Genomic DNA, 12,702 nt, shown 5'->3' with positions numbered 1-12,702 from the left:
TGAAACAATGAGAGCACTTCTGCGTTAATTGATCATTTACAAAAATGCATTTGGGAAGCAAAAATTTTGAGGAATTCGAAAACGACAATTTTACATAGCTTTAATTAATTTGGAGAAGCGACATCAGGTAATTTCCCTTGATAAAGAAAAGGTGTGACTATTCGCAGGGGAGAGGAGACTAAATTTGCCAGAAATTTTATTTATTGCATTCAGAATTTAAATGACCATTTATGACTATCATCGTTTATGACCCTGTAGAATGACGGAATTCAGCCTTCAGACACAAGTCCTTGTAGCAACACATAGTCACATCAGCTTTGCGGGATCATATTTTTGCAACAAGTAAATTAGAACTATAACCAATTGGTTAACTATACTTGAAACAAAAAATACTTCAAATCATGCAAACAAAATAATAAACATCAATCAATTTTCTTAAAGAATCACAAAATTTTCTTGCGATTGCTTTCTTTCTAAAAATAAAAATAACTTGTAAAAACTCCTATGTTACTATTCAAAGCTATTTTTTCATGTTGTGAGAGCAAATCACTCGACGTTTTCTAAAAAAACGTTTTCGTTTTTTTGCCAACCGAAGACACTGTGGTAACTTATTCCATTTTTGTATGCATTGACGAACAATCGAATTCATTCCAAAGTTGGTTTTAACATTCTATCTAAATTTAATTGTTTTGTTCGAAGTGTTTTGATGAAGACTCAGATAGCCGTGAAAATTTTCAGAATTTCCTGGAATGGCTATATCATAACGAAACTTGATTAGCAATATTTTTGCTATTATTAGCTCAGCTGGTAGGATATTTGTCTGAATTAGCAGATCTCTCGCTTTTTCATACATTTTGCGTAGAAAGCACACCTTTATACCCCATTAAGGCGTTTCTGTCGATTAAAGCGTTTTAGGTTTTTTGCAGATAAGTTTTGAAAAAAGATTGCCGAAAACGAAAAGTGTGAAAGTACAAGTGATTTCAAAAGAAGAATGTGCGCGCGTTCAGGGGAATTTGATGTCTGATTAGGTATATTGATATTATAGAATGAACCATCTTTAAGGTTTTATTCAGCTGCTCATCAAAAATAAGTTTCCTGTCAATTTGAAAACCAAGATATGCGCAACTTTTTTGTGTTGCGAGAACTTCGTAAAAACAGATCCAAAATCAGAATTATTGCGTAAGAAAAAAATTAATTTGGTTTCATTTGTCTTTAAAGTTAGTTTGTCCATCTCTACATATTCCTCTGTTTTATGTAAAAGTTCCTTGACTTCTCCATGTAAGCTACTTTTCTCTCCACAACAGACAATACTTGTGTCATCTGCGAAATGAATTACTTTCTCCGTTGTGTTTATATTAGATGAAAAATCGTTCACATAAGAAAGAGAAATGAGTGGTCCTAAAACAGTTCCCTGTGGTACACCGTGATTCAAAATTTCACAATCAGAGACCAGGCCATTAAATTTTACCTTTTGTCTGCGGTTGGCAAAAAATGAAAACAGCGATTCTTTCGCTTCCTAGGAAACACCATACATTTCAATTTTTTTAAGAAAAATGTTATGCGAAATGTAATTAAAAGCTCTTGCAAGATCTAGAAAAATAGCAACGGTTTCTTCGCTTTGATCTAAATTAGACGAAACTGTTTCAACCAGTTGTAAAACTTCATCGGTTCCTGACTTTTCTGAAAACCGATTTGCTCTTTATTTATTATTTTTATGCTTATCAATGAAATCCGTCATCTGAGGCGCTCTAATTTTTTTTTTGCAAAACTTGGAGTTACAGAAATGTGTTCATAATTTGTTCTATCCAATTTATCACCTTTTTGAAAATTGATGTTACATCGGCTAGTTTCATTTTAGTTGGGAAAACTTTCTCATTAATGCACTCATTTAGGGCGAACTGTAGATGTACGCCTATAGCTATTTTGAAAGACTTTATGAGACGAATTGATAATTCACCAGCAACTAATGCTTTGTTATCACCCAGCGAGTCGATGACTGAATAAAGTTCTTTTCTAGTCACAGTTCTGAATGTGAATTCAGGTATATTAAGTTTATCAGCGTATTTACAAGCAATATCTGAGCCTTTGAATACACCTAGACTAGCAAGTGATCTATTTAGACAATTGACGATATTTTTTCGATACCTTAAAATTTCACCCCTATCTAATCTGATTTCATCAACCTTGACACTTTTTTCACTCGGACTGATCTTCTGTTTTATGAATTTCTATTGTTTGCTTACTCGTTGGTAGTTTTTGGAGGAAATTGATTCAAAAATTGTTGTGCGCCTCCGCCTCCCTTAATCTCCTATTAACTAAGTTTCTTACACGCTTAAATTCTTTGTACGTCTCTCACTGTCAGGATTTTTTCTCATTTGTTGAACAGAGAATGTTTTTGCGCAATCAAATGCTTCAATTATGTTAACCAGGGCTTAGAATTGGAAGCTATAAATAATCATTAATAAATTTCCGGGTCATGTACGATATACGACTATGTATGAATATATGGCGATCATATATAAGTTTTTGTTTAAACCGACCGACCGTCACAGGTACTTCTAAAATTACAATTAGTCATGTAACACATTGGACAAGCTAGGATCATCGACAGCCAGATATGACCGTATAACGGCAACTAAACATGACCAGGCATGATTACGTGCAGTCAAACATGAACGTTATTGTTTCGACCAACTTTGGTGGGGGGAGAACATATACTCAACTGGTTTTTTTTGTTCAGTCAATTTTTGCCGGTCGATATATTTATCTTACAGGATTTTGTGTGGTATCATTAGAAAGCTTGTCAAGCATAGAATTAATAAGATTTTTTAGAATTTCGCCCGAAAGGTTACGGAGTTTTAAAGAAATGTGAACGCTAGCCTAACTTCCGTTGTTCTGTTCACATTTTTCTTAAATTTTGCTTAAATTTTGATCAGTTTTTGCTTAAAAAATGGTAAAATTTTTTACGATAGTGACATAGTTTTACGTTTAAAGACAGCAGAGAATTGATGAATAGATTGAACAGACTGTTTTGGCAAAAATTTCAGTCAAACTTCTGAAAACTCAGCATTTTCCTTATTTCCATTTAAAAGTGGCATCAAATATGCCTTTTTGTTTCACTTGGTCCAGTTTGACCGTTGTTGCACACAAAAAAACTGCTGACAAAAGTCTTCCTTTATTCAGATATTGTCCTCCGGTTCCTAACAAAGTTTTCTAAAAAATAAAACTTTTGCGGTCTTTCACTAATTTAAACCGATATTTATAAAATAAATGTATAGTTTATTTTTGATATATTACAATTTTTGTTTGCCAAAAATCTGTTAGCACTTTTCAGTACAAATGAGTTTCTCAACAGCCGATCAAACGTCCAATTCCGTATTAAAGGAGCTATTAAAAAATTATCTGATGCTTTTCTGAACACAATGGTTTTTTTTAACAAAATTAAAAAAAACAAAATTATCTGAACACAATGGTTTTTTTTGGTAATGTAACAAAAACTTTGCAAAAATTCATCATTTTGGGATTATTTCCTCCCAATGGAGAAAAGCAGTAAGAGCTGGATACATTTTGGTCTGGTTGTGGAATTTCATAGTTCAAATTTAATTAATTTCGAAATTAATCGGATTGTAACCGGGCCCTGTAGAAACACTTTTGCTTTTTGCTTTTTTTAAATGTTAGTTAGAGGTCAGAATGATTTTAAACGAAACTCAATTATTGCAAAGGTCATATTTACCTGCAAAGAGAAGCCAATGAACCTACATAAACATGTCAGCGCAAAGCAAATGGTTTTTTGGTTTCAACACCATTTGAGTAAAATTGATCGTGAAAATTTGAGTTTTTGCTGTATTCATTGTTAATGTGTAGTCTTTTGAATAAGTCTCACTAACGACATGAACAATAGTTTTTCTGAGCACCAGCGATATGAACTATTTACCATTTTCAAGTTGAAAGCGTACGGCTGTTTTGCCTTGCGCTTTTAAAATATTTGTTTTCAAAAATTATTGGTAATTTGAGATATGCTGATTTCAATATCATTTCTGTAATTATTCAGCGTCGAGAGAGAGAGCAAAGAGAGAGAGAGAGAGAGAGGTCGCATTTTTCTTAAGATGATTTATAATGTAGTTTTCACAGCTGCTTTTTATTTAAACAATGGTTCTTTCGTTGATACTACGAGCTTTCATAAATTTGATATTTATTGACATTTTCTAATTTTTGAGGTTCTCTTTTGCGGTCTTGTCCAATTATCACATTAATGTCACATTAATGACAAGTCAAAAATCACTTTAAGAGCGCATAAATATGGCGCAATTGATTACTCTATAACTCTAGTAAATAGGTTTTGATCTTATAGGATTCGACTAAACTGAACTGTCTTTTTTGATTTTGCCAATATTTAATCTTGTAGTATGACATCCTTGATAATGTCAGGTCACAATTGTTTTGTATGAACATTTAAAGGAAGCAAATAAATAATTTCAATGGAGAGCCAATTGCTTTCAAGACTTTGAATTTATTTGTTTTCAAAAAGTGTGAAGCCATTTTCCAATTTTACCCTTTTTGTTTTCTGTCTACTTGTTAAATATTCTCCCATATCTTTTCCGGTCGAATGCAAGTCATTTGGTTTAGCTTATTTTTTATTTGACGCCATTTTGACTTTCCCATTAAGTTTTTCAAACAAAAAAAATAGAGACCTTGAGTTTTGGTCGTGAGTAGTGCTAGTTTTTATTTCATTTTGTTTTTTGGCTTGTCTCTTCCTCTCCTTAATGGCAGGTATTGTGTTATTGTTTATTAATTATAGTATTTTATAGCTCAGAGCGATTTTTTGAAATGGACGCACCAATTATTTTTGAGCAATAAGTGAGTTTTCTATCTCTTCCTCATTTGTGGACACTTAAGTCAAAAACATCTTTCCATGATTACCGACAAGCATATGATCGGAAGCGTTTGCCGATCGTCATATATGATCATGAACTTTCACCGTCTATCATATATGACCTGATATTTTTACTAGCAGTTATGTATGACTTTGTATGATTACCGCCAATCATATGCAACCTTGTAAGATTATCGGCTTTCATAAATGACATTGTTTTTTACCGGATGTCAAATGATCTGGTTAACAATATGGACGACCTCAACGAGAACTTTTGAAGCTTGAAACGTCAAGTAACTTTTTCCACGTCTGAAAACGATTTGACTCATCATGTTTGGCTTCATCAGATTCTTGGAAAATTTGGTGTTAAAACAAGGTTTAACAAAGGAAAACCAGATAATGTAACTTCTTATTGACCAATCAAAAACCTATTGAAGCTTGCCAAGTCATTTGAAATATTTTAAACAAAAATTTGTTATCTTTTTTCAAAAGTAAGATATCCGAATCTCAATTTAGCTTTGTCGGAAATAGACCGATTGCTTCCAAGATACTGCGTTTCATTCACGAACTGTATATTCTTTTTCACTCTAATTTCACATCAGTACCCGTTATCTTGACTTCAGCAAAGCCTTTGACGGAGTTCCTCATATTCTCCTGAAAAAGCTTTCGATATCAGTGAGAATTGTCTGAAAATTAATGCCTCATATCTAAATAACATATACCAGCACATTATTATACAAGGACGGAAATCAAAGAATTTTTCTGAAAGTTGTGGCGTACCACAGGGACCAAATCTGGGGCCACTTTTTTTCTGTGACTTAACAATGATGTCGCAGTTGTACTAAATTGGCCAAAATTGCTCTTATCCGCTCACGATGTTTAATGAAAGTCGAATTCAAAACAGAGCCTTGAATATGATCTGCCAGGCTTATATTCCTGGTGGAGTGAAGTGAATGGAATGGAATTCAATTTACCGAAAACTCATTATATAGTTATTGGTTCTGTCCAAGCAACAGGAAACAAATAAATTTTAATGGTCAAAATGATCTTTTTTAATTATTCAAGAAATTTTGAAGTGGATTAATTATGTATTAACAAGTTTGAGAGGTAGTATTGGAGCTTACTAAGTTTGAAACGAAATTTGCCTAAAAACTTAAGCGCGTCCAGCAAAGTTCCATTTGTACCACTCATTCATTATTTCGCGTCTATTCCACCTATCAGATGTCTGGGCACTTTAAAAGGGAGATTTGAGGAGATTAGAAATTTATCAAAAGCGGGCACCAAAATGCTTTTCGAATAAAAATGATTATGTTGACAGGCTGACGAATGTGAATTGCTGCTTGTCAGTATACTCCTAGAGCAGAAAAATTTACTGTTTTTTAAACAAAAATTGGGATAACCATTTTGATTTCAATGTTGATGATTTCATCGAACTGCAAAAGCCAAGTTCTAATCAACTTCGAAATTCCGAAGCGACCAAATTTCTGAAAAGTAGCAAATTTCCAAATTAGCAAAATGTAGAAAATGCCTCTCTGATACAGACTTTTAAATTCAAGCTACACGATCTGGACTATATTCAGCAAGAAACAGCTTAATATGTTCGGAATCAGAAAACATTTAAACGCAAGTTGAAAAGAGTTTCTAAGTTTTTAAAGAGTAAACATTTGGATTCTAATACAAGCTTTTTCTTCTTTGTTAATTAGTGATATTCAAGATTAAGCCTTCAAAAGGTAATTAATTTTTTTATCTCTCTCTCTCTCATATATATAATCATGTTTGAATGGGGGCGTCGAGCACAACCTTTCATTTTTACCCGCTGTCATGTATGAGCTCGTACGATTACTGGCAATGAGAAACGAGCTTGTACGATGAGAAACGAGCCAATGAGAACATATACTTGCAATATTGAGTGTTAATTTGATAAGCTAGTGCATATCTAGTAGGATGACTGGGATTTTTTGTATGACAGTGAACACGGAAATGAAACGTAAAACAATTTCACACATGCTCTTGAAAACGAAAATTTGTTCATGGCCGACAGATCCTTAAACAATAAACTCCTTATATGACTTCAGATTAAATTGGTGAAGAGTTCGGACATAGACATCGATGACAAATACGACAGTGAGCTGATGAACAACTTGACGAGTGAGATGGCATACATCTACGACTTCTCAGAGATGAACATAACAGTGGGAGACAAAGAGTACTATAATTTGAGACAGGAACCAGACATGTCTGACTTGATGAACGAAGGTTACACTACCATTACTTGGCAAATAGCTGTTGAGAATATATGCTCGCACGTGTTAACAAGTTACTAGTTAGGCAGAAATCAAAGAAAACAATAGCCAACAATAAGTAAAACATAACCGACTTACGTCGGACGAATTGATCTCAAACGACGGGCGACCGGTTCGCTTCGGTAGTAGTCAGCTGGTGCATAAGGGATGTTAGCATTAGGTGGTTTTGTGCAGAGTGGGGGGGGGGGTAAGCGATTGGGGGGGGGGGGGGGGTGTCAAACGATGGGGAGGAGGGGGTAGGGTTGTGGTAGAGTTTAGACGAGAGGGTGTCCAAATCACCAGGTTGGAGGGTTGACGGGTGTGTGAGTGTGTGTGTGTGTGTGGGGGGGGGGGGAGGAGGGGAGTGGTTGACTGAGGGGGGGGGGCAGAGTGGGTTCAAACTTTTAAGACTAAGTACCGCTTCCTCACACCCTGAAATTGCCTCAAAACAGTTTCGGTGAATCGCATCCTTAGAGGCCAGTAAGGCGTGAGGCTCTATGAGAGCCGCTCGGCCACTTAATGCCCCCAGCGCTACCCGTTATCTTGTTTTGAGGACGAAAACTGAAATGGTTACGACGAAAAATCGGTCAAGCGAAATATTGCATAAAAAGACCACAGAACTAATATAATTGTTACAAACTTCGTTTGAGGGCAATTAATAATTTCATAAAAGTTCCTCAAATTACTAATTGTGCATTAAAACAACAGACTGTAGATCATCATTTAAGAATATGGTGTCAGGATGCCAATATACCCGATCTGACATAATACCCTAAGTATACCCAATATTTTATCTTGATGTTGAAACTGCCAGAACGATTATTTAGCATAATATTTAGCTAGTGCATATGACAATGCCTCAGCGGTTCGTGGGAAGAAAGTATCGCAATCAAACATGGGAACAAATTATCAGCTTAAATATGAGAAAATATACTTGTTAATTTATAGTGTTAATTTGTAATCGGATTATTGAACGAAAAGATCAAACTAAATTTATTGGATATAATGACACAGTGGGTATTTTCGCATTGAGTATATTGCCATGTAACCACCAATACCATGGCTCCATAGAAGTTTGGTTTATAAAATAGGTCTCAAGTAATTATAAAAACTCGCCCAATAACGGTTCCGACTAATTGACAAGAATCGATGGAAAAGTGACAAGGGTTGGTTCGCTAAAACAACTACTTGCCAAATAATGACAAATCTTTTTTCATGAACTTAGTCAAACTTCTCTCTTCTATCTTCTGTCAACTCTTCCTTTCAATTTTCTTATCCATGCAGCTTTGAACTGCTTCAGCAAGAATCTTAGATGCAGAGAAGATGAACTTTTTTCATCCAATAAAAATCGGTCAAAAATCTTTCAACTGTCTATTAATGAGGACATAGCAAAAAAAACGGAGTAATGAACGAAGGTTTACTCAATTTATCATAGCGTCCAAATTTAGAATATTTTCAGTTATTCGCCCCAGGGATGCGCGTCGGTTAACAAATCTGGTCCATTATATTGCATACCATTGTTTTAATAAATAAAATCACTTAGCTACTCAACTCAGAGATTTAACATTACCATTCTAGGAACGACTTCATTAATTAACCAGGTTTCTCTTCTAAAAAATACTTCTTAATCAATTGTGTATCATACAATATTACATTATATAACGGATAGATGTGAGATTAACATTGACCTTTTCAGTGCACTGATTACTCTAAAATTAACATACAACAAGACTTTGCAGTTCGAAAACAATATTAACTAAACCCAGGTTTTGGTTTAGACGACAATGAACCCCTTTGGAGAGCAGCCTGGTACGAATTTAGGAATGAACATGCACCTACATTACGATCACACATGATTGAATATCGGGACATTGTGAACAAATGGGCAAAAGAATCAGGTTAGACATCTATATTTGTATGGGCTTAAAAACAGTTCTGAGAATCTTTTAACGAATTAGGCGCTTTTTGAACAATCAAATATCCATCAGTCTTTGATGAGAAAAATTATAAAATAGGCCAATTTAAGTCAATCTGTTAAACAGAAAAAAAGAAGTAGCTATATTCCTGCTTTTATCAGCCACATGGCTCGGTTTCGCTCAAATTCATAGAAAATTGTGTAAAAAGAAGCTATACTAAGCGAAAAACAATTCTAAACAAAAACTACAACCAGATAGGACTAGGAATAGACTTGAAAAACCATTTAGAAAACGAAACCGAAAAAACTCGAAAAACAAGAGAATCAGAAGTTAAATTGCTGCTTCTGAACAAAAAATAAAGACCGAAAAATCAATTTTTTGTTCAAACGCAGTTTTTAAACTCTGCTTATAAATTAGAGTGAAAAAATTTAACGTAACAGAACCACTCGCTTTTTCGCTCCAATTCCAGTGTCAGTGTGCTCACTCAAATGTGACTTCAAAAAGAAGATCTTTAAAAATCATTAAGGAAGAATTCCGGAAACGAATTGGAGTCGTCTTTGCCCCAAAAAAGGTCTATTGAGTCACTAGTATAGACTGGCAAAAGACCTCAAAGTGGAAAAAATAGCAATAGTAAAACAAATAACAGAAGAAAAATAGGCCAAATAGTAAATTAACTGGAGAAACTTGAGGAAAATTCAATCACCTTTCCGTAGAGTATAAGAACACAGGAAAACAAAAACTTTGTTCCATGCAATCGAGACTATAACAGTGCTCTTACAAATTTAGGCAAGCCATAAAAAGCTCACAAACAAAATTGAAGAAAATGTTAATAACTTTCTCACTATTTTTCTGACAAATTCCATATAAAAATGCAACAAAAAATTTTCCTCTCATTTGCAACAAAAAATACCCACTATCATTACGATTAATTCAGATTCCTATAAACGCACTAGAACAAAACAAAGGGCCAAAATAACTCAAATAGCCTAAAAATCCGTAAAAAAATTGAAAAACCTTCAAATTAGAGAAAAACTATCTTTAATTACCAAAAAGCTTCAAAATTTTCCTGAAAACTATTACTTTATTCGTAAATCATCTTTTAGACCACATAAAAAATAAAATATAAGATGTGATCAAAAAAGGTCACTGGCTTAGCGAAAAAGTTTTCACTGATTTCCCGCTCTGTTTCAAAAGAAGGTATGCACAAAATAACCACTCTGCTTCTCTCTGCTCTTCAACGTTATTCAGTGACGAACTTTGTTCTTTCCCTGAACTTCTGGTTTTTTGCTCGCTCACAAAAACAGAACAGAGAACAATAACGCCTCTTCGAGTCGTAAACAAATACGGTACAGCGCTCCAATAAGATCCCAATACTTTTCATTGTAAAAATCTCTCAGAGCCAATAGATTAATCGCTTAGAAATAGGTCAGAATATTTAACATAGCCGGAAGATTGCTGGAAAATAACCGCCGTTGACGTGCTCGACGCGCATCTAGATTGAAATAGAAGAAAAAAGAGATTGAAATTGACAAAATTTTTCCCTAAGTTAAAAAAAAATTGTTCTAACTCAGTGTGCAGTTTCAGTTAGATTCTAAACCCATACTTACTTCAGCTTCTAAACTGAAGGGTCTTAAACTTAATACTAATGCTAGCAATCGCCTTATGAACTTTGATACCCTAACGCACTATGATTTAAAGGCAGGGCTCCATCGGTTTATCCCGTTTCTTTTGATTTTGCTCTTTTGACCTTGACTGTGTTCACTACATTGCATAATTCAATGCGTAGAAGAATGTAAAATCCATTCAGTTGAAACAGTGAGTGAGGAAAAATGAAAGTCAAACGTGAAAATCGTGACTTATGTGAAACCAAAAAAGTGATCAAAAGGTAAAGCGAATTAAAAAACATAGCAGGACAAGTCCTGACGTACAATTCAACGAATTTTCATTGACCAAACAACAAATAGACATAGAACGCACTATGAGTGAATTGGGAAGATCATTTTCAAACAATCAGCTAAAAAAAATTAAAACAAAAACTGTAAATCAATGTCAAAATTCCGCATTTGAACAAAAAACCATTTGCGAGAAAAAAAATTGGTTCAGACAAAAAAAACTAGGCCTAGAATGAACAGAGAGTGGATTGGAAAAACTATTTAGAAAAAATCCAATACAAAAATTCGAAAAACAGTAAAAATCAAAGTGAAAATGCATGTGAACAAAAAAACCACTAGCGAGAGAGCGGATTTTTGTTCGAACACCGTTTTCTCACGCTACTTTAAAATTAGAGCGAATAAATTTCACGCCGCAAAACCACTCGCTTTTTCGCTCCATTTCCTGTTTCGGCGTGACCAAAATCACTTCTCCAATTGACTTCAAATATCATGAAAATGTGTGAACAGATCTAAAAAAAACAAAGAAACATAGCAGGACAAGTCCTGACGTACAATTCAAAAAACTTTCATTGTACAAATCATTTTTACTAAAAAAATCGATTTATACCAACAAAACTTTAGTCAATTGGTATCTGAAAGTTTCTTAAGTAAACAGCTTCTATTCAAATCCCATTTAAAGCAGTAAAACAAAACTAACAGGTGAAAAATCATTAAATTTTGTCTAAAAATCAGCAAAACTGATCAAAAACCTCCAAATTCCAAATTAGCATTAAAAATCAAATTAACTATTTGAAACTTTCTCATAAAAAACAAAGAAACATAGCAGGACAAGTCCTGACGTACAATTGAAAGAACTTTCATTGACTAAACAGAAAACTATACCTAGAATGGACTAGGAGTGAATTGAGAAAACCACTTTAAAAAACTCAGATCATAGAACTAAGAAAAAAACAGAAAATCAATGTCGAAATGCTGCATGTGAACAAAAAAACCACTAGCGAGAAATAAAAAATTAGTTCAAACAAAAACCTAGGCCTCAAATGAGCCGTGAATGGATTGAGAAAACCAATTAGAAAAAAATTCAATCCAAAAAATTGGAAAAACACTAAAAATTTAAGTGAAATTGCCGCATGTGAACAAAAAACCAATCGCGAGAAAGCGAATTTTTGTTCAAACACCGTTTTCTCACACTACTTTAAAATTAGAGCGAAAAAATTTCACGCCGCAAAATCACCTGCTTTTTCGCTCCACTTGCTGTTTCGGCGTGACCAAAATAACTACTCCAATTTGACTTCAAAAATCATAAAAATGTGTGCACAGACCTTAAAAAGAACATAGCCGGAAGAATTGCGAAAACAACTCGAAGGAGAAAATTTTCCATAATTATGACTAAAAAACCAGAACAACTATTGTGAACCCTAAATTTCTACAAATGCGATAATAAATTAAGGAAGAATAGTAACGGCATTCAAAAACAAATTGAACAAAAAACTATAAAAAATTAAAGAGTTGTTTTAATAGTACAAGGAAACATAAAGCCGAATGAGAATCCTTCGAAATTAGAGCAATGAAAAGCTCGCAAAACAACGGGCAAGTCATACTAGGGTATTGAAAATCAAATTAACCACTTGAAACCTTCAATTCCTATGAAAACAAGCATGAAACTAATACAATATCACAATCAAACCTCATAACTATCAAAACTTACACGAAAACTGCTTTTAAAAGCCGCACGTGAA

General features: G+C 34.0%; 2 protein-coding genes across 2 annotated transcripts in view; one reads left to right on the top strand and one right to left on the bottom strand.

The window, feature by feature from the left end:
* The window catches only part of LOC142344128 (mitochondrial ubiquitin ligase activator of nfkb 1-A-like), a 145,648-nt gene that overhangs the window by 50,495 nt on the left and 82,451 nt on the right, over positions 1-12,702 (bottom strand). The gene's annotated exons all lie outside the window — the stretch shown is intronic.
* Positions 1-12,702, top strand: part of LOC142344739 (angiotensin-converting enzyme-like) — a 60,523-nt gene that overhangs the window by 24,156 nt on the left and 23,665 nt on the right. Inside the window, exons 4-5 of the mRNA XM_075396631.1 lie at positions 6,949-7,129; positions 8,934-9,053. Of these exons, the coding sequence (XP_075252746.1) occupies positions 6,949-7,129; positions 8,934-9,053 (301 nt within the window). The remainder of the gene's footprint in view (positions 1-6,948; positions 7,130-8,933; positions 9,054-12,702) is intronic.

Source organism: Convolutriloba macropyga, chromosome 8, assembly GCF_964194025.1.
Source record: "Convolutriloba macropyga chromosome 8, txConMacr16.3, whole genome shotgun sequence".
NCBI lineage: Eukaryota > Metazoa > Xenacoelomorpha > Acoela > Convolutidae > Convolutriloba > Convolutriloba macropyga.
This window is presented reverse-complemented; position numbering and strand designations above follow the sequence as displayed.